At 38.4% G+C, this 22,924-nt stretch overlaps 2 protein-coding genes across 2 annotated transcripts in view; both read right to left on the reverse strand.

The window, feature by feature from the left end:
* ITGA1 (integrin subunit alpha 1) overlaps positions 1-22,723 on the reverse strand; it is a 92,518-nt gene extending 69,795 nt beyond the window's left edge. The window contains exon 1 of the mRNA XM_032213140.1: positions 22,450-22,723. Within this exon, the coding sequence (XP_032069031.1) occupies positions 22,450-22,519 (70 nt within the window). The 5' untranslated portion in view covers positions 22,520-22,723. The remainder of the gene's footprint in view (positions 1-22,449) is intronic.
* Positions 1,306-9,525, reverse strand: PELO (pelota mRNA surveillance and ribosome rescue factor). Its single transcript, XM_032213141.1, has 2 exons — positions 7,782-9,525; positions 1,306-4,717 (listed from the first exon to the last, which is right to left on the reverse strand). The coding sequence occupies exons 1-2, from the start codon at positions 8,505-8,507 to the stop codon at positions 4,286-4,288; spliced, it is 1,158 nt and encodes a 385-aa protein (XP_032069032.1). The 5' UTR covers positions 8,508-9,525; the 3' UTR covers positions 1,306-4,285.
* Positions 22,724-22,924: the final 201 nt, after the last annotated feature.

Below are 22,924 nucleotides of genomic sequence, written 5' to 3' on the forward strand. Positions count from 1 at the left end.
CATTCACATACAGCAAAGTCTTTCAAGGGAGGATGTACAGTCACAGACCTTATCTGGCATAGAGAGTTGCCAGGCCAATATCTGCAAAACTTGGCAAGGAGTCTCGGAGTCATGAGGCAATTAAGCAAACTGATTGTCTCCTACAAATTCCACTCCCCTCTCACTCCTGTTTTATTTTCTCTGGGAGGGGCTATTCATTGTCCACCTGTGGCCTTACTCCCAAGTCGACCCGTTCTTTAGCTGTTCCCTTTGTCTGGCAACTCTGCACATGCACACACTGGCTCCAGCTGTTCATCTGTCTCACTGATGTCTGACTCTGAAGGCAGCTGATAAATGGCATACGGCTCTGGCCCCCTCTCTGCCTCCGACACAGAGCCCTCATCAGAACCTTCCCCAGACTCCAGGACTGGCCCATGTTCCTCCCTAAGCTCCTCACTGTCCATATCTGCTGCCAGATCTGCTGGCCACTGGCGGGCCACAACAGGATCATGTAATCACCATTTGCAATCTTCCCAGCTGGCTTTGGACAAGCAAAGTCAATTGGAGGACGCTGGATAGTGTCCGCATGATTCACTTAACTGCAATGATTTGCTTAACAACTGCGACAAAAAAGTTCATAAAATGGGACGTGACCCACTTAACAATCACCTTGCTTAGCAATGGAAATTCTGATTCCAATTGTGGTTTTAAGTCAAGGACAGAAAACACCACACAGCAAAGCTGGCATTCTCAAGGGCCCAAACTCTTAACTAAATGTTGAGAGGGGGAAAATTTGAAAAGTGAGAAACAAGACAATGGAGCAAAGGAAGAGGATGTTGTGAGTTGCAAGTCCCATTGGATCCAAGCATGCTTTTGTGCTCTTTACCTAAGGCAGTGTTTTTCAAATTTGGCAACTTTTATAATGTATGGACCTCAACTTGGCAACTTTAAGATGAAGGGACCTCGGTATGTTGGTTGGGAAATTCTGGGAGTTGAAGTTCACACATCTTAAAAGTTACAAGTTTGAAAAACACAGATCTAAAACAATCAAGAAATAGAGTGCAAGAATTATGCAAGTCCTAATACTTAATGTTTAATGCTAAATACTTAATAGTAAGGATAAATGGCACTGTACAGTTAAAATATTTGCAAGATTAAATGAATTGTTCAAATCAATGAATATAGAAGGAAAAGCAGCATCATGTCATTAGCATATACTTGTATAGTTAGTGCACATTTTATGAATAAAATTCACAAAGACTACCTGTTTTGCACTAATATTAAATATATAGTAAATACTATTTTTCTCGTCCTCTCTTTGAATCAAAGTTATTAGAATGCCAGCCATAGTTTGCAGCCTTCTGGTAAAAGTTAAACAGAAAAAACACTTTATCTTGTTTTCAATGATCTTCTATTAAATGCTTCTAATTTTCTTCCAGATTTTTGCTCTCAGGCTATTTCAGTATTATAAAGCTAGTGTACTTAGAATGCTCTGCCATCTGAAAAGTATGCTTGCTGGCATTCACTGTGGAATTTTCCTCATGCCCTATTAACTGACTTTAATCTGGACTATTTAAAGGCCACATCAGAATGTATATTGCTATTAATTTCACACTTGGCTAAAAATCAGTATTTCTGATAAAACCTTACACAAAGCTTTCTATTTATCAGTGAAGAATACAAACATGTCTATTTATTCTGATAAACCATAAAAGAACTTTTGTTTAACTTCTCTTCTAGCTTTTCTGTCTACATCTTTAACCTTTAACCAAAGAAGAAATTGACATTTTCAACTATTACTCATCAACAATAAATACATTAAAAATACAGTTCTGTTAAATGTAGGCAACAAGTAAAACACAATTACATATTTCGCAAAAGGCTTAAGTCACACAATCAATGCTTCTTTAGATGCAATAGTAGACTGTTATAATCTAGCATGTAAGATTGTCTCTTCACAGTAATTTATACATGAAAAGTAATTTATTCAGACTGCATTTAAATGGACAAATAAGTGAAAATTATCTTTCCAAGTGGATAAAGCTGAGGAATCTCTGGGAATATCTTGTTTTAAATGAGGGTTGATCTGATTCCAGACAATATAGCAAAGTGAGGCCAATATGCTTTCTTTTTTTATCTGCATGTTATGTGTGTTTATTCATTCTACCTGTTTCCTTACAATTTCTTGTAAATGGAATGTGTAATGAATTTCCAGCATCTATTTACCATATGTAGGCAAATGGTAGACAAATTTAAAATAATATTCCCACCCAAATAGTATCTTGCAAATGTGTATATATATGTATAAACACAGATACACACACACACACAGATGGCAAATTTTCTGTATAATCCCAATTTCCATCCTTTCCCAACTCCAGTTGAAACTAATTCTGAGTATTTCTTTCCCCTCTGCAATAAATGTGCACTCATAATACATTAATATATGCATGTGTGTATAGATACCTTAAAGAAGCCAGAAGCTGTATGTTCTTTAAAAGGTAGGATGAGGACAAGAATAAATTCATATTTAATTGAATTAATAGCATAATAAAACAAATGCCTCCAAAATCAGGGATTGCAACTTCCTCACTGTTTCTCACAGAAATAACAAGAAAAAAGATAATCAGGAAATGGGATCGGTGAGGTAAAAGAATAGCTGCCCTGGGAAAGGATGAAGAGAGAAAAAGAAGGGCAAATCTGATGGTGATGAGATTGTGGAAAGAAATAACTGACTGGAGATGGAAAGAAAAGAGAGAAGACTTGTGTGCGCATGACAGAAAAAGGTTAAATTCACCAGGTAGGCAGTCCCTATCAAACAAGAGGATACAGGGATATCTTCACAGGTGTTTCACCTATACCTGTTCCTTCCTTCCCAACAGTTCTTTTATTCTTCTTACCAAATGTAAGGGTTCCTCTTCTATTCACAGGAAATTCCAGGAAAACCTAAACCACTACAGAGTAAGGCATGGATGTCAAACTCGATCACATTATGTAACATGTCGTGAAGTATCATGACTTTTTTTGCCTTTGCGGAGCCAGGATGGGTGTGGCCTGCACATGACGCATCCACCCCACAAGCCACCAGTTTGACAGGCCTGTAGCAAGGCATCCCCATTCTTAGGAAGTATAAATGAGCCTTTAAGCTACAACAGAAATGGACAATCTTTTGGTGACTGAGGCACACACTTAATATTTTGGAAAAACCATGAATAAAGTGCTAATGTACATAGGCAAGAATTTTTGTAACTTTTGGGAAAGCGCACAATTTATATATGCTTGCCTTACTATCAAAGCATAATCAAAGGAAGTTTAGGAACTGCATCTGGATGAAGTTTGCCCTGGTGATCAGTGTGTGGGTATGTGGAAGAGAAAGGCACATTAGAGAAAGATTCTACTTCTGACTGATTTTAGACGTTTCTGTTTCCCAAAGATGGAGAATTCCATTTCCCTAGTTTTATTCTATTAGCTACAAAATATAGTATGTCTTATAAGTTAACTAAATCTATAGCAGTTCTGTGGTTTGAATATGTAAACCCCTCATAGCTGCAATCCTTCAGTATGTAAGGATAAATAATCAGGCATAGTGTTTACGTTAAACTGGAAATGAGCTGGTTTGTTAGGTTTGCCAAAGGAGTTAACAAATATTTTCATTGCAATTGAATCTTCCCTCAACTCTTAAAAATGCTTACTTCAGTTATTTAGTAATATATTATTAGATTTTATATTATTTTTAGCCCATTAGTTATATCAATAAAGTTTTAATTAAAACCATGAAATTAAAATTTCATTTATAATAAAAGAAAATGTTTGAATAGTCAATTGCTAAAATGAAAACATCTGATAGAAGTATATAAATTAGCAACTTTCAGAGTAAAAAGTAAGACAGATTTAAACTTGCCACATGTTTTCTGACTACTCTTACTGACTATATATTTTCTCTTTTCAACATAGTCCTTGAGGGCAAAAGGACCAGGAAAAGATGGCAACACTACTTCTTTTCACACACAAATAAACACATTATCCTTCTTGCCTGATAAGTTTATTATTTTTGCATGTTCCACAAAGCATCAGACCTGTTTGCCAATTAGTTAGGTCACCCCAGTTTTGATAGGGGAAATCTGTTAGCACTATCATCACAGCAACACAAATGCATAAATATCAAGTTCACAAAATGACAACTTGGCCAGTTGTTTTAAAAAAATATTGTTCTCTATTTTTGTTTGGTATTTACTATTGGGGACAAATATTATAAAGGAAGCAGTCTCATTATACAATAAGATAAGGGTGAAATTATTCTCCATCATCAATCATCTTCAGAACTAGAATCATCTTCCTGGTCAGAAAGTTCTGCAACAGGAAAACGCAGAATAGCAGCTACACCTGTCAGTTGTCCAAGTTGTTCCCCAGATACATGAAGGCTAGAGAAGATTCGAACTGTGCCCATGTTCTCACGTACACTATCTACGAGCCGGACATATCGACTACGAGTAGCCACATCCTGATGCCTAAAAAGTTCATCGCTGATCAACAGAGTATCAATAGCCATAGCTTCATTAGCCTTTTCCACATGTTTGAGACCATAAAAGGCCCGATCAGGCTCATGTTGCAGCATTTTGTAGAAATCATCTAAAGCTTTGACTTCAGCAGCTGCTTTGGTATCAGCAAGTCGACTAGTCACAGCTGGATCACAAAGAGCTTCTTTCAGGGCATATTTATGTCCAGATGATGAATGCACCTAGAGTATGAAAAATAACAGAAAACATGTATTATCTACTATAATAATGATTAGTTTCTTTTGGAAACTGAATTTCCCAGGAACAAGTACAGGAACAAATTTACTTACAACCAATCATTTAGTAATCATTCAAAGTTACAATGGCACTGAAAAAAAGTGACTTGCTACGAATCCTTGCACTTACGACTATCACAGGATCCCCATTGGGCACATGATCAAAATTTAGGTGTTTGGCAACTGGCAGGTATTTACACATAACCCCAATGCTGTAACCACCGTAAATACCTGCCAGTTGCCAAACACCCAAATTTCCCAGCCAGCTTCCAATAAGCAAAGTCAATGGGGGAAGTCAGATTCACTTAACCATCACCTGATTCACTTAATAATTTCAGGGATTTGCTTTAACAACTGTGGCAAAAAAGGTCATAACCTGTTCATGACTCATTTAAAAACTGTGTTGCTTAGCAATGGAAATTTTGGTGCCAATTGTGGTTATAAATCGAAGATTACTTGTAAAGTTAAAATACACGGAAAACATTCTTATATCTTATCTGGGTTGAAAAATTTATCAATCCGGAAAAAAAAACCCTCATCCAAAAAGACAATCCAGCTAGTCCTCTGCTTACAACCACAATTGAGCCCAAAATTTCCATTGCTAAGTAAGCAAATGAGTTTTGCCCCATTTTATGATCTTTCTTGCCGCAGTTGTTAAGTGAATCCCTGGACTTGTCAAGTTAGTAACATGGTTGTTAAGTGAATCTGGCTTCCCCATTGATTTTGGTTATCAGAAGATTGTAAAAGATGATCACGTGCCAATAGGACATTTCAACCATCATAAATACATGCCAGTTGTCAAGCATCCTAATTTTGATCACCTGATCATTGGGTTGCTGTAATGGTTGTAAGTGTGAAAAATGGTTGTAAGTCTGTTTTTCATTGCCATTGTAACTTCAAACATTCACTAAATGAATAGCTGTACATTGAGAACTACCTGTATATTCAACTGCTGAAAACTACAAGAATAGAATGTCCTATTCGGATTTTGTCAGCCAGGAGTATTGTAATAATTATATTTACTGGGAAATATGTCCTCGTTGAACTTAATAGATGCCATTTCCCTATTCCTTCATAAACTATATTCATCTCAAACCAGTTTTTATTTGCTTTATAATAAACTAGTAGAACAATGAATCATGCTCTCATTAAACAGCTTATCTTGAAAAAAAGTCTCAAGCAGAAAAATAGGAATGGACATCTATAAAGGAGCTAAGATTGAATGTACAGGTAGTCCTCGACTTACAACAGTACATTTAGTGACCGTTCAAACTTACGACTGAAAAAGTGACTTATGACCATTTTCCACACTTACGATTACTGCAGCATCCCCATGGTCCGTGGCAAGACAAAACCGCGGTCCACTAAAGCGCGCCCAATTAAAGCGCGTCGCTGACGTCATCAGCAGCGCGACAACGACCGTGGAGAAAAAAGGGCGCTTTAAAAAGCGCTTTTAAAGCAAGCCGATTCACGTAAAGGTAAGGGTTAGGTTTAGGGTTAGGTTAAGGGTTAGGGTTAGGTTTAGGGTTACGTTAAGCGTTAGGGTTAGGTTAAGGGTTAGCGTTAGGTTTAGCGTTAGGTTAAGGGTTAGGTTTAGGGTTAGGTTTGGGGGGGTTAGGTGTAGGTTTACGCGTTAATTTTAGCTTTACCGCTCACAGCGTGCTTTTTCCGTCGCGCTGTGATGACGTCAGGTACGTGGTTTCGTCGAGCGCGCTTTAGTCGACCGCGGTTTTGTGGTGGAACCCCATGGTCATGTGATCAAAATTCAGATGCTTGACAACTGACTTACATTGATGACGGTTGCGGTGTCCCGGGGTCATGCGACCTCTGACAAGCAAAGTCAGTAGGGAAACAAAGATCACTTAACCACCATGTTACTATCTTAACAACAATAAGGATTCACTTAACAATTGTAGCAAGAAAAGTCATAAAATGGGGCAAAACTCACTTAAATGTTTAATTTAGCAACACAAATTTTGGGCTCAATTGTAGTTGTAATCTGAGGACCACCCGTAAATTATATAGTTTAAATTCGAGTAAACACATTTAATTAAACCTACATATTGGGGTTTCATTGTAAAATTGTTCTAGTTAGTTTAAATATTAGCCCATTGTTTTCATAAATCTATGTCTTTAAAGATTGAGGATTATGACCTAAGAGAGACAGCAACACCTCTCCTTTTCAGTAAAAAAGTAATCAGAAATAAACACAGCTAGGTCTCTCATAGATGGATTTCATAAACCTGACTGCAATATTATTTATAGGTCCATTCATCTTTCTAAAAGTTTTTTTTTAGTTCATAAGCAAATTATAGGCAGATTTATGTGATCCAAATTTCAGTATTTTATGTCATTAAAATTAAATAGGATTTTTTTTTAATTACATGGTTAGGCCACCTCCCATTTCCACAGTAGTGGCCAAAATTGTGGAAGCCTTTTGGGAAAAGTGTGTTTTTGAGGTTTGATGGCTAATAACACCACTTTTATTTTGGAGTTTCACGATAATCATATTCCACTGCTGGAATGGCCTGGGAATAGACCAGACCTTAACCCAATTGAAAATCTATGGAGCTGACTAAAGGAACTTATCAGTCAGAAGCGACCCAGCAATAAAACCCAATTAATAGAAGCAATCATTCAATCTTGGTTTCACATTATAACAGCTGCAGAACAAAAAGACTTGGTTCACTCCATGGGAAGACATTGTAAGGCTGTAATTCACACTAAAGGTTACCCAACTAAGTATTAACTGACATAATTTTTGTAATATCTCATTTTACTTTTCTTCTTTATAACTGCTATTGTAATAGAAAATCCTTCATAAAAGCTATTGCATTACATTTTTGATTAAATTATCTTTCCATTGATATATAATTTTATGATGCTACTAAAAAAAGTGGTGTTATTGGCTAGTTTTAGAAAATATACTTTTCCAAAAGTATACAACTCCAGTGCATGGTTAAAGATCACTTAAGCTGGTGGTATGAAGCACCTAAACTACTGAATTTACCTGTAAGAATTTGGAGCGATTCTCCAGCAACAACTTGTTATCCGTCTTGACAGCCTGCTGGAACATGTAGTCGCAGAACTGCTCTCTCACGAAACCCGGACTGGCCACCAGGACACACTTGACCACGTCAAAATTAAGGTGCCGCTGAATGGCCTGCATCACTTGCTCGTAAAACCTCTCCAAGGCCCGGTCGTGCTGGGAGCAGTTGCCGCGGCGTTTTCGAGGGATGTTCACCTCGATCTTGGCCCGGGTCAGCGTCATACTGGGGGTGACCAGGCAGACGTGGGCCAGCCCTTCCTGCATCACCACGGCGGCCAGGTCAGCACTCCAGGCCGGGTCGCAGGCCTGCTCGATCCGCTCCAGCACCACGCTGTCCCACTGTTTTTTGGCCAGCGTGAACTGCCGGTTGGGTTCCAGCTCGATGGTGTGATAGGCGCCCATCTTGACGTATTCGTTCTCCTGGATGTTGGTGCCTTTGACGCGCAGCTGGCAGGCCTGCGAGTCGAAGTCGATGGTCTCCACGCAGAGGGTGAGCGTGGTGCGGATGCGGTTGCTGCCCACGCTGCCCGTGGACGACTCCGTCTGCACCTTTCGGATGGTGGAGGCCCGCAGGCTGTCGCCCACCTGCAGCAGATTGTAGGCATGCCACATATCCTCGGGGTCCTCGGGGATGAGCGTCACTTGCCCGGCGTTATCCTTCTCGATGTCCTTCCGCACCAGCTTCATCGTGGCGGCGGCGGCGGGCAGCCCGGGATCAACCAAAAAGGACGCCGCCGCCTCCACTCAGCCGGCGACCGACCGATCTAGGGACCAGCCTCGAAGACTCCGCAACGACCGCCCCGGGGCGGGCAATGCGGCCGGCCCCCGGAGCTCTAACAAAGCCACGGAGGCGCTTGGCCCAGCGACGGCCTTGGATTGCTTTGTGGACGCTCAGGCGCGGCTCCTCTCAGCCCTTCATTGAATGGCTGGCGCGGAGAGACGCCATTGCTGAAGGAAGCAGGAGGAGGAGGAACAGGCCAGGGCCGGCCCCAGGCGTAGCGTAAATGTGACACGAGTCCTGGAGAGGGGAGTGGCGGGACACAAGGCAAAGGCTGGTTGGCTGCCCGCCGCTGCTCTCTGGCCGCGAGAGCTGCGGAAGGGAAGGGCTTCCCTTCGCCCGCTGACGTGATTAAGCCGGGTTCCGTTAGGGAGAGAGAGAGGTTGGGGCCTCGGCGGCGCGTTGTAACGTGGACCTTGCGCCTCATTGTCTCTGCAAGCGTTTGATTTGAAAGCAAAAAGAGGCTTTGGGGACGTAAAGATAAGCAAATGAGTCTGTTTTAATCCCCAAAAAGCTTAAGCCTCGTTTATTTAACTGCCCCCCCCCCCCCATTTTCCAGGGCTCGCTTCGGCTCATACGGTAACAGGCTTCTTTAAGGGGTACTTAGCCAGGTTGGGAGTTGGCGAGATCCGTGAACAGCTTATACTGGGCCAGGGTTTCAGGCATTTTATGCACCGAGGTTCATTTCCGTTTTAAAGACCAGCTGGCCAATGCGTGGAGAGGCTCAGTGCAATAAAAACAATCTTTTAAAATGCAACATAGAATTATTTCAATATTCGAAGCCTCACTCTTTCCTCACCCGTTTTTATTAACGGGGCTCAAGTGCTTTGAGGGGCAATATACATGTTGGGATGGGATTCAGTGAGAAATGTTGGATAGGTGTGGGATTAAATCAGGAGTGAAATCCAGCAGCTTCTGGAGAACCAGTAGCGGAAATATTGAGTAGTTTGGAGAACTGGCAAACCCCACATCTAGCTGACCCCAGAGTGGGGAGGAAATGGATATTTTGCAGTATCCTTCTCCTGCCACACCCACCAAGCCATGCCCACAAAGCTACACCTTGCCTACAAAGCCGGTAGTAAAAAAATTAAATTTCACCACTGGATTAAATGATCATTTAATTGCTTGTGGAACTTAGTTTAATAATAAAGCTTATTTCCTTATTAGGGTGCAGTACTGGTTAAGGCCCAAATGGAAGTTGGTGGTTGGTATTCATTGGAAGGAGCATATTTCTAAGAAAATATTTTTAAACTAATCAGACATCCCGTCAGTCACATAACTCTTAACTCTCCTGCTATGCTCAGATGGAAATTGAAAGTCATCTTCTCTACCACAGCACAAGGGTGGTGCATTTTTTATGTGTTAGTTGTTTTAAACTGGAAACTAGTCACGGAAAGTAAGCATGGATTTTCTATAAATGGCTCACTGATATTCAACATTATTCCTTATGTATGTACAGGAAGAAAAGTCATTACAGAGGAAACCGATCCACCATGTTTTTAATTTAAGAGGGGAAAAAAGGCCTTTATGCCATTCGAATAATGGAATGCCTTCAATTTCCAATTATTCATACATTGCTTTTATGTGGTTCTGTTGGTTGTGGCTTCTGACTTCCAGAAGAAATTAATGGTGATTCATTGCCCTTCCCCTTTATGTAACAGAGCAGGATCCATAATTAAAACCTATAATTAATAGTGTCCATGCCATTGCAATGTATATATTTTTCAGTAATACAATATGAGGTAATCTCTAGGACGAGAGCATGATAATTGAGTATAGAAATATATGAAAAAGAAATATATTAAATATATATAAATACTGTTTGCACTTACATTTTCATGTAACTTTGTTAAGATGAATGAATCTTGAAAACCTTTGAATTTGGTTTTCATATCAATCACTAGTAGTTATATACACATTTTTAGGTTCAGTTTTTACTAGTTTTGTATAAAAGGATGGTGCCAACAAAATCTTATAGCATTCCGTACTTTCAGGATATTTCATGACAGTAAATGTTTTTTCCCCCCATCTGGTCAGAAAGTTATTTGAAGTGTTCTGTTGTTACATTTTTAATATTTACCTAATATTTGAAAAAGTTGTTTTAGCAGTAAGGGCAGTACATTATATGAAATCAACTAAATGCTGTTCTTATTACTTTGGCCAGTTGCTACCAACGCGTTTAGTGCTTTTTCTACAAGCCTTCACTCTGGAAAGCCTTACACGGGCATTGTGTAGCAACCAGAATGTGTTGGATTATGATTCCATAAATGTACCTAGCTTGTTGACCTTGATTCCTTACATAGTTCTAATATTCCAAAGATGATTTACGATACCAGGGTTTATTGAAAACCAAGACTGTATATTACGGGAAACGTACTGGGCATTATTTCTGTGACTTTATTTATCAAAAGTCTCATCCGAATGATACATAATGACAGTGGTGTTTAGAATTACTTTTGCTATCATTGGGAACTTAGACTTTTCATTGGTTGCTTCGTCTTGCTACGTTTCTGTTGGATTACTTCAGAACAGTCACAAACAAGAAATATACATGAATTCCTACTTAGTCTCTTGAAGCAGGAAATTGAAAACGTCCAAGAACAAGCATTCAACTCCTGAAATCAGATTGCATATTACAGGAAGAAAGCACTTGTGTTTTTTGTTAGAAAGCTACAAGCCTTGTTATTCTTCTGTGGGATAACTCAATTGTTCAGGAAGTTATGGATACAGAGGAAAGGTGTGATTTGAGTCTGTTTGTATGAAGAGGAAAAGAGAGAAAAGCAGCCAGAATTTCTATTATATAATACTTTGAGGAAGCAGAGTTAAGATCAGTATTGCTGTGCATGGTACCAAATCATGCCTGTGGTTGAAAACCCCTAGAGCATTAGCTGTTACTAAATATTCTTGAACTCTGGCATGATCTCTTTTTATGTGCTGTGCATTTGTCACAAGTAAGCATTTAGATTAATATTAATACTTTTACTACTAACCATGCAATTTGTCTTTATGGGGTGTCTTTACATATTGGATTCTGAAATGGGCATATGGTGCCAATTGGCACTAGTGCAATTGTGGTACATCATTTCATAACATGGTTTCCTGCCTTTTTGTAGGGCCCAGAAACATTTGAATGTTTCTGGACCCTACATATATTCTAAAAGCCTTTTGAGAATATAGAAATAACGAATGGCAGTAACCTAGTGATTTAGAATAAGAAAAAAAATCACATAAAAGCTCAGAAAAATAAAGTGCATTCTGGAGGCTAGACTGGGTGCTGGAAACAACTTTCAAAGATTGCTTTCTTTTCAGTGAATGTTTATCGATGATTCTTTAGAACATATTTTTGAAATTTCAGATATTCCTACCTCCCATTGTGTTGGAATGAAAAAGTCTGCAAATGCACATCACATCATATCTTGCATTCTCGGAATTTGGGGTCACTGTTAATTGCATTTGATAAATGTTTGTGAATCCTAGTGTAAAGTATCATTCATTTATTATTCAAATTGGTTGTCCTAAGAGCATTTCTTTGGCAAAGACCACTGAAATTCATCTAAATTTGTAAGCCCACTAGTTTAAGCGAAGAGAAAAGAGTGAGGCTACTTAAGTAAAATATCAGTGATCTAGATTATATAATTCAGCATTTGTTTTCTTTTAACAAGTATGTTGTAATCTGTTCAGAAAACAGTCTGGAAATCATTTTATGCAAATTGCGGTTTTCTGAACCACCCAGTTGGGCAAAAAGATGTAAAAAGAATGGTTTGCAAAGAATTAATTACAAAATATATTAAAATCATTGTTATATTGCAATTTTCAATTTATGAGAATTTTTTTATTATAATAACATCTTCCTTGTTGCCCCATTACCTTTGAAATATGTACTAAAATATCTAAAATATAAAGGTAGTTTTGGCTGTTTTAACATACTACAGTCCCACCCCACCCCCCCAGTAAATTTCTGATAGATTTGGTAGATTTCATAGTAAATTTGAGAGCCAGTTGGATGCAGTGATTAAGGCATCAGGCTACAAACCAAGGGACCATGAGTCCTAGTGCCGCCTTAAACACAACACCAACTGAGAGTCACTCACTTTCTCTTAGCCTTAGGAAGAAGGCAATGTCAAGCCACTTCTGAAAAGCCTTGCTAAGGAAACTGCAGGGACTTGTCCAGGCACTTGCCTGGAAACAAGATTGACTCAAAACCACCAAATATATACATTTCTTTTATTTGATTAATATTTTTGCAATCCACCAGAAAGATGGTTCTACATATACAAATCCATAATTTTTCATTCTTAACATAGTAAAAAAAAAAGTCATTAAGAAAATACTAACTGAGCTTAGTTTCCAAGAACAATAAAAAATACTCCAGCTAATTATAATCTACTATCGTTTGGAGTATATGAAAGGCCAAATTTGATTATGTAGTTGGAGGACGCTCTCTATTTCTGCTGCTAGAGAGACTGGGTGTTAATTTAGATAGACTTTTGGGGGGAGTAATACCCCCAAAGTCCAAAGCTATTATTTACCTTGGCATTGAAATAGAAATTATTTATTAATAGGGAAAAATTATTCTAAGTAGCATGATTAGAAGAGATGGTGGCATTTCATAGAAATCTGTTATGCATAGTGTAGTTCACATTGAGACATATTAACTACAGCATTTTTTTTAAAAAAAAATATTATTTCAGTAGAGAGCATTGACCATTAGGCTGCTTCTTCAAATAACTTCTGCGAAAGGTATTATTTGAGATGGTAAGTCTACAGCAGGGGTGTGCAGGCTGGATCCAACCCATGGGGTGCTTAGATGTGGCCCGTGGGGCCGCCCTGGAAACAGTGAAGGACTGGCCCGCAATGCCTCTGCCAGCAAAAACTGAGCTAGGGAGGCTGTGTGCGGTCCTCCCAGGTTCCATTTTCAACTGCGAAGGCATCCTGCCCCCCTCTGTGAATGAAAACAAGAGTTTGGGGGGTGCACACACAGCCCACAAACTTCCATTTTCGATGGCAGAGGACAGCAGGATGCTGTCACAGCCGAGAACGGAGTTCGTGAGCCTGTTTTCGCTGGTAGAGCACTTAAGCCACCACAGACGCCTCCGACATGAGTGACGTCAAGCTGGACACATCCATTCTGGCCACCTGAGGTCAAACAAAACCCTGATGTGGCCCTCAGTGAAATCGAGTTTGACACCCCTGTTCTAGAGTAAAACAAAACTTCAGAGAATTTGAATGCCTGGGAATGCCAGCACAAAGTTTTGCTATCATGTTGACCTTATAAAAATGACAATGGATTATGCTTGGAAGCAGAATTTGGTCACAGATGTAGGTTTAATACAACCTTATTAGCTTAATCAGATCTGAATATGATAACATTTCATAATGTCTTGTCTTAAGCTACTTCAAAAGTTGCAATGGAAAAGATAGAGTATTTGATCCTTGACATTTATAGTCAATTGTTTAGAGGAAGAAAAGTTTGGAATGCAGGGTATATTTCAGGCCTATACTTGGTCATTAAACTTGTTTATTCAGCTTTCTACAAATATGCTTGACCCTTGGTTCCAGAGACAAGAATGGCAAGGAGTATATTTGCAGAAGCTGCGTGGTGTGCTAGCTGCACACTTTGAGAAACTGATTTACAACTGGTTTCTCCTTGTTTAGAACATACTTAGAATATTGTAAGATGCTGTTTGTAACTGTCGAAGTTTTTTTCTTGTTGCCCATCTAGCTTTTATGTATGTTCATATTCTGGGATTGAAAGGTTTGCATGGATTGGCATCTTTTTGCAGGTTTGATGCACAATATTTTAATATTTAGATAAAGATATTTAGCCTTTGCATAAAAGATGATCAACCTATTTTTCGTTTGGGACTACACTTCATTCTAGTCAGACTTTGAGGCTGCAGGAGGTATAGTTGTGATGAAGTGAAATAAGGAGATGAAGTCTCCTTTTGGTCCAAGTAGGAAGGAATATAAACAATATTTATATTTATATTATTTATATTTATATTTATATTTATATTTATATTTATATTATTTATATTTATATTTATATTTATATTTATATTTATATTTATATTTATATTTATATTTATATTTATATTTATATTTATATTTATATTTATATTTATATTTATATTTATATTTATATTTATATTTATATTTATATTTATATTTATATTTATATTTTATTTGTATATGTATATATATATGTATGTATGTATGTATATATATGTATATGTATGTATATATGTATGTATATATATATGTATATGTATATGTATGTATATATGTATGTATATATATGTATATATATATATGTGTGTGTATATAACATGCACACACACACACACAAACATATATATGTATGTATGTATGTATGTATGTATGTATGTTATATTTATGCTGATAAATAAATAAAGGGAGCATAAATATAACAAATGTAATAAAAAGGCAACAGTAAAAAATATTGGGTTTCTGTCTGGATGGTCTCTTGTGACGAGCCGAAGACAGAGAGTGGAAGTGTGACCTTCCTCCCATATTTGGGCATACCAGGGGTTGTGACTTTAAAATATATACCTTTCACCCTGGCCTCGCTGATAAGGAGTCGAGCCCTGTAGCTCAATGGTTAACACATCTGCCTTAGAGGCAATAGAGCACAGGTTCGATTCCCAGTAAGGGTGTGGCTAGCTGATGAGAGCTAAATAGCTTGAAATAGATCTATACTAGTCTCCCTTTATTTATTTATCAGCATAAATATAACAAATATAACAAAAAGGCAACAGTAAAAAATATTGGGTTTCTGTCTGGATGGTCTCTTGTGACGAGCCGAAGACAGAGAGTGGAAGTGTGACCTTCCTCCCATATTTGGGCATACCAGGGGTTGTGACTTTAAAATATATACCTTTCACCCTGGCCTCGCTGATAAGGAGTCGAGCCCTGTAGCTCAATGGTTAACACATCTGCCTTAGAGGCAATAGAGCACAGGTTCGATTCCCAGTAAGGGTGTGGCTAGCTGATGAGAGCTAAATAGCTTGAAATAGATCTATACTAGTCTCCCTTTATTTATTTATCAGCATAAATATAACAAATATATATATTGGGTTTCTGTCTGGATGGTCTCTTGTGACGAGCCTAATGACAGAGAGTGGACGTGTGACCTTCCTCCCATACTTGGGCATACCAGGGGTTGTGACTTTAAGTATATACCTCCCACCCTGGCTGGCTGATAAGGAGTCGTTCTCTGTAGCTCAAATGGTTAACTCCCTGCCTGGGAGGCAATGGAGCACAGGTTCGATTCCCAAACATGGGTATGGCTAGCTGATGAGAGCTAAATAGCTTGAAATAGATCTATACTAGTCTCCCTTTATTTATTTATTAGCATAAATATAACAAATGTAACAAAAAGGCAACAGTAAAAAATATTGGGTTTCTGTCTGGATGGTCTCTTGTGATGAGCCTAATGACAGAAAGTGGAAGTGTGACCTTCCTCCCATACTTGGGCATACCAGGGGTTGTGACTTTAAGTATATACCTCCCACCCTGGCTGGCTGATAAGGAGTCGTTCTCTGTAGCTCAAATGGTTAACTCCCTGCCTGGGAGGCAATGGAGCACAGGTTCGATTCCCAAACATGTGTATGGCTAGCTGATGAGAGCTAAATAGCTTGAAATAGATCTATACTAGTCTCCCTTTATTTATTTATCAGCATAAATATAACAAATATAACAAAAAGGCAACAGTAAAAAATATTGGGTTTCTGTCTGGATGGTCTCTTGTGACGAGCCGAAGACAGAGAGTGGAAGTGTGACCTTCCTCCCATATTTGGGCATACCAGGGGTTGTGACTTTAAAATATATACCTTTCACCCTGGCCTCGCTGATAAGGAGTCGAGCCCTGTAGCTCAATGGTTAACACATCTGCCTTAGAGGCAATAGAGCACAGGTTCGATTCCCAGTAAGGGTGTGGCTAGCTGATGAGAGCTAAATAGCTTGAAATAGATCTATACTAGTCTCCCTTTATTTATTTATCAGCATAAATATAACAAATATATATATTGGGTTTCTGTCTGGATGGTCTCTTGTGACGAGCCTAATGACAGAGAGTGGAAGTGTGACCTTCCTCCCATACTTGGGCATACCAGGGGTTGTGACTTTAAGTATATACCTCCCACCCTGGCTGGCTGATAAGGAGTCGTTCTCTGTAGCTCAAATGGTTAACTCCCTGCCTGGGAGGCAATGGAGCACAGGTTCGATTCCCAAACGTGTATGGCTAGGTGATGAGAGCTAAATAGCTTGAAATAGATCTGGCAGGAATGGTAAAATTCATTGAGACAGGTTGATTTCAGCCCAAGAGCTGCGAGCGAGTCATTTCTACTCTAAAGCTGTGGATATTTAAGGTGCTACTTGGCACAATGTTTATTTTTATTTATATTATTTTATTTAGCAAATGTATATGGTTTCCTATCTCATTAACTGACCAATATACAACAATGTATTATGCTAAGTTATTGAGATCTAAAGGAGACACGGTGGCTCAGTGCTAAGATGCTGAGCTTGTCAATCAGAAAGGTCGGCAGTTCAATGTTTTGAATCCCTAGTGCCACATAACGGAGTGAACTCCTGTTACTTGTCCCAGCTTTTGCTAACCTAGCAGTTCGAAAGCATGTAAAAATGCAAGTAGAAAAAATAGGAACCGCCTTTGGTGGGAAGGAACAACGTTCCGTGTTCCTTCAGCATTTAGTCATGTCGGGCACATGACCATAGAGACGTCTTTGGACAGCGCTGGCTATTTGGCTTTGAAATGGAAACGAGCACCGCCCCCTAGAGTCGGGAACGACTAACACATATGTGCGAGGGAAACCTTCATTTTTATTGAGATACAAAAGTGGTCCTTTTGAGACTGTCACTACATTTAGATACTTGTTTGTTAGGTTCTAAAGTTTTTCATAGAAATGGGAATGTGCTGAGTTTGGAACTTTGATTAATATTAAGAAAATATGTTAATACATATCATAAAAATAGTTTCTTTTTATTTTCTAGTGTTTTTTTAATTAGTACCACTGCATTTAATACATTTCCTTGAATAATACTTTAACCTTTTCTTTATATTAATGTTATTATCAATGCAACATTCTTTGGAGAACTGCAACTTTTCTGAAGTTCCACAATTTATATGGGCATTATCATGGAGGCAGATCATTGGAGAAAGAATGTATTTCAATGATATAATAATGATTTACACATGTATGCAAGCTAAGCAGAAGATTCTATCCATACAATTTCTGTTGAAATCTTCCTTGCTTCATTGGTAGCAGAATCAGTTCTGTTATCATGCTTCACCCAAATCAATACTGGAACTAGGCAGAGATTCTAGCACAATCCTGGAAAGGAAACCAGACTAAAGTCCTGCAGACTTTAGCATTTAAGTCTCTACATAACAGTTCCCCAGCTTCAGATTGTATGTATCTTGGCCTTACATTGTAATAGAAGAACTCCTTGTTTCTCAACAGCAAATGTGGTTGATCCTTGTGTATTGTTACAGGAATGGACAGGTAGGTGTTAGGTCCTTCTCTTCCAGGTGTGTTCGCTTTCGTTCTCACACCTGCCTTCCTTCTTGCTTGAAGTGGGTGTGAAAAATTTCTTTCCAGTTGACTACATGTGGTTTAATAATAACACCTAGAGCAGGGGTGTCAAACCCGCGGCCTGTGGTTGCATCACATACTGGCCCTGGCCCCACTCATTTAGCAAGGGGGGAAAAAGTGCTGATGTGCCACGTGACGCCGTCATGACGACACAAGTTTGACACCCCTGATCTAGAGTGTGGGGTTTAAGATGCATTTAGTTATCTTCAGGATATGAATGGAATAGGGAGAAAGGGAAGGAGTTGGAGCTGTCCAGGTCATGAGAGGAAGGAATCTGAGTTTCTGAAAAGCTAGAGCTAGCTAGACTAAAGCTAGATAGGACAAGCTTTAGCATGACTCCTAATGCTTTTTAATCATAGCATATATTATTTTTAGCAAAAGGAGGCTTCTTAGGGTATATAAGCATATTCTTACAATTAGAAATTGTTCTGTAAACATCCTAAGTAAAACAAAACAACAACAACAACAAATGAAAAATGCTAGCAACAATCTCAAATTACATGGGGACACCCCCCCTCCCAGTTATTGCTCCTGGTCACATAAAAACAGGAAATCTAATAAAGTTAACTTAATATATAGTCTTGAACTGTCAACTTTTTAAAACATCTGCTTGAACAAGAGTAATTTGAATGTCAAACTCCAGAGCAGATCTAAATATTTATACTACACTGGACTTTTTCTTTGCCCCATCCTGTTCTAAGGAAATCACATCAGGATCAAGATTTTGGACATCTGGGGAGGAAACAGCCAACTGAAAATAGCTTTCCTGAGAAGAGAGCTGATAATTGTGGTGGAATGAATAGACAGTGATGGACCATTGCTTCCAGCTCTTCGGGATTCATCTCTTGCAAGGAGAAGACTTACGATTGTCCACAAATGCTCTACACATTTGCTCCTTGTGAGGAGATCACAAGACAACTCCCTAGTGCGTTTAGAGCCGTTCGAGACAAGAGAATGGCACCTTTGCCTAAACTGCAGTTGGCGTCTTTATGGACACATGGTTCATATGCTTTCTTTCTTAATCATTTTTGGAAATAGCTTATTAACTGCTTTTCAGCTATTAAGAACTTGGAACAAGAAATTTTTTTTACAGCACTGGATGAATTTCCTTCAATTCCTAAAATAATTTTTAACACGACTTTCACGTATTTTTTTTTTTTTAATAAACAGCAAGAGAGTGATTATATTACTGATTTTGGAAGGTTACAAATGGACTAGGAGTCCAGATGGAGTTAAGATTTTGAAATTATAAGAATGCTTCACATGGGAAATGCTATTGTTATGAATTATTTTTAAAAATTAACATACGTTTTTGAAGATTGGACACTAGAGGGAACCAGAAAGAATTATAGATTCCAGGGGAAAAAAACACTTGCATTACTAATAAGAATGGGGCAAAATACCTTTGGGCATAGTGAAGGATATTTGTGAACAATGAATCCAGGAGTTAGAAGTGTCTGTCAATATAGATTTAAAAGATGGTATGGAAAAGGAACAAGCTTTCCAGATATGCCCGAGACTGTTCTGAAAGTGGATATAAAAATGACAGTATGGAATAATTTGGAACAATATGGAAATAAGACATTATAGTAGAAGGTGACTGGCTGAGCCTAAGGGAGGAGTCAAATGCACCATCCCTCATGAGTTCTTTCCACCCACAAGAGATCTAAGTCCAGCCCACCTTGGATTCCTTTCACTCTTATCTACCCACAATTTGCTTTTTGCAGTATTTAATGGCAGTGTCTCATTTATCCAAATAAAAAAGAAACTTTAATTGGGTTGATTCTTAATCTTTATGTTCACAGTTTATGCAAAGCAGTGTAGAAAGAACAAGGTTTATTGACCATAGTGCTCATTTTGAGAAAGTGCAATGGATGAGTGAGAAGGAAAAAAAGAAATAAATGCAGAATATCTGGGAGGAGGTGTATCTAAAGTTGAAGACAAGTCCAGCTGCTAAATGTTGGTTGGTAGTCCAAAGGGACAATCACAGTATTGTCTACTGATGGATGTCATTGGTAAAGGTGGGTAACCCAAAGAGGTGACCCCAGAATGTAACCACTGACAAAATAGTTAAATCTGGAAAAAATATTTCCAGACTACAAAGTTGACTAATTATGTCTATTTAGTATTACTATGTAGTAGACTATTAACCATTAACTATGACTAACAGACTCATAGTTAATATAGGATATGTAGAAAAAAGGTTTACTACAGGATGACTCTAGTAGAAATAAGCAGAGAGAGATTGTATTAAATACAATCCAAGTAATACATGTCAAGCCCATATATGAACCTTGGCAAAACAGTGGCTGGGTAAGTGGAAGAGAAAACATAAAAACAAATCTTCATAATTCACAATTTTATTCATAATTGATGCTTGTAGCTTCAAATAGTGAGGTTTTTTTTTAGGAATGACTGAAATATTCCAGATCATACACCAGTTAAAATGTTTATAATGTCATCTCATGTCAAATGCAGCTTCTTGAAAAGTTAGTTTGGATTAGGAATACATAATCTCTTTGGGATCAGTAGGCACACTTCACTGACAAAACTAACATTTTAAGGAGACAAACATTGAAGTTATTCCCTTCAATTGAAGTCCCTTGTGATCCTCTAATCACCCCAATTTACTTTTGTTTTCTGTCTGGGTGGGTGGGTACTCTTCCAGGCAGAGCATTCAACTGCAGCCACCCATATCTAGTTTTCTTATAAGTTATACAACATTTGTTGTCCAGAAACCTGTTGTAAATAAATATGCTACATAATGGTAAATAGTTAGATAAAGATACAGTATATAGATAGACATAGATAGAGATAGATAGAGAGAGAGGGGGGGGGGAGAGAGAATTGAGGCATCCAAGACAGCATTTGCAAGCACACTGGGAACGAAGATGGGGGTCTATGCAGTAAGTCAACTGGAGATCAATAAAATCAGGCAGCTTCCTTGTTAATACACTGTCTACACTCTACTATATATATATATAGCAATAGCTTACATGAATTCTACACAGGAGAGGATTGCAACTATCCAGAAAAAGTGGAATATTCCATGCTTTGCTTATTGCTATCTTTCTTTCAGGAACTTGGTGATGTATCTGATAATGAACAATGAACTTATTAAGAACTCTTGCAGATTCAATCCTTTCAGCTTTTGTATGTACTTATTTTCTCCAAGTTAAAGTTTAACAGTAATTTATTCAACTAAGCGTGGGTGGTACAAAATCACATTTTCCAAGGGTTCAGAAATGGAAAACCATAATAACATAAAACCAACTTTACCACAATTACCATACCAACAAGGGTGGACCATCACTGTATAATTTTGAAAGTTAGAATAGTGCGATATATGCATGGAGAGTATCATAATTACTTGGGAAAGCTGAATTACTGTAATTAAGCATTAACATAACTGCTGTATATTCATTCAGAAATAAAGACCTTCCACAAGTGAACACAATTGAAAGAGTCTGCTTACTATATAATGAGCTCAGTAAAATCAATAAAATATATAGAAGTTTATGAAAAAAAATCATAAAGGATATGAGAAAAAAAAACAAAAAGTTCTTTACACTTTAGGAAGAAATTTGAAAGTTACTCTCTGCCTTTGGAAACATCTACCCCTCCAAACCCCCTTGCCTGCTTTGCCCATGCATTTAAGTAAAACTACTCTAGACCACAACATTCTAAGTAATTAGGACTATTTTAATTTCCTCTCTTCCAGCTACAACTTGAATTTCACCACACTGCTTGCTTTAAGAAATCCTCAAGAACATAACATCCGTAAATGGGAAGACCACATGTTTTCTTGGCAATTTACCCAGTGACAATGCACTATTTTACTTCTGGGCACTTAACTAGGCATAAGTTCATCCCTCCCTTTAGCTTGGCCCTTTAATAATAGCCAAAGTTGAAATCAACAAGTTTACCTTGATGCACACTGTAATCTCACCTGCCTAGAGAACATTCACTTGCAGATCAGTCTTCTCTCTTTTAACTCCCCCCCCCCATTACTTTTTTTGGTGTGATATCACAAGTGGTGGCATTAAAAGCATATAGGTTGCAAGGCAGCTTAACTCAGAGCAAAAACTGACTCCAAAAGAGACAGGCAGAAAGAAGTAAGAGCTTGAATTGCATAATTCTGGGAAAATCTTTAAAAAGGGTTGTTCACAACTTGGCTTCAGTGAAAGCTTCATAAATTAGAAAAAGGTGAACATACCTGTTATTCCCACACAAGGGAAGAAGACATGTGTGATGCTGCAGATGGCAGTGAGGGAGCCAAATCCCATGGTTAAAGTATAACGGGAAACCTTATGGGGAAATACAAGCCGAAACTGGAATAGAAATCCTGTTGCTCACAAGACTTTGCTGCTGCTTCTGGTCCCCTTCTGTATCAGCAGCCGCTGCAATTGAAGCAGGCATTTCCTGTTTGTTGTCCAAGTCGCACCCCCCCAACACATGAAGATGAATGGTTCCCTCCTCTAGTAAGCCCCCCTCCTTCCGTTGTCCCAAGTAAGCTCTGAGCCTTTGAAACCCCCATGCAGCAAGAGCTCAAAGTCAGGAGACATGTACAAATAAAGTCAGATATTTAACAGCCAATGTTTAGGCTAAACTCTGCAGGCTAGCAAAGCAAACCTTAAAGGGATATCTGCGTGCTTATAATTAATGGGCATCTTTAGCTACTAGGCAACCTC

Source organism: Thamnophis elegans, chromosome 3 (assembly GCF_009769535.1).
Source record: "Thamnophis elegans isolate rThaEle1 chromosome 3, rThaEle1.pri, whole genome shotgun sequence".
NCBI classification, from domain to species: domain Eukaryota; kingdom Metazoa; phylum Chordata; class Lepidosauria; order Squamata; family Colubridae; genus Thamnophis; species Thamnophis elegans.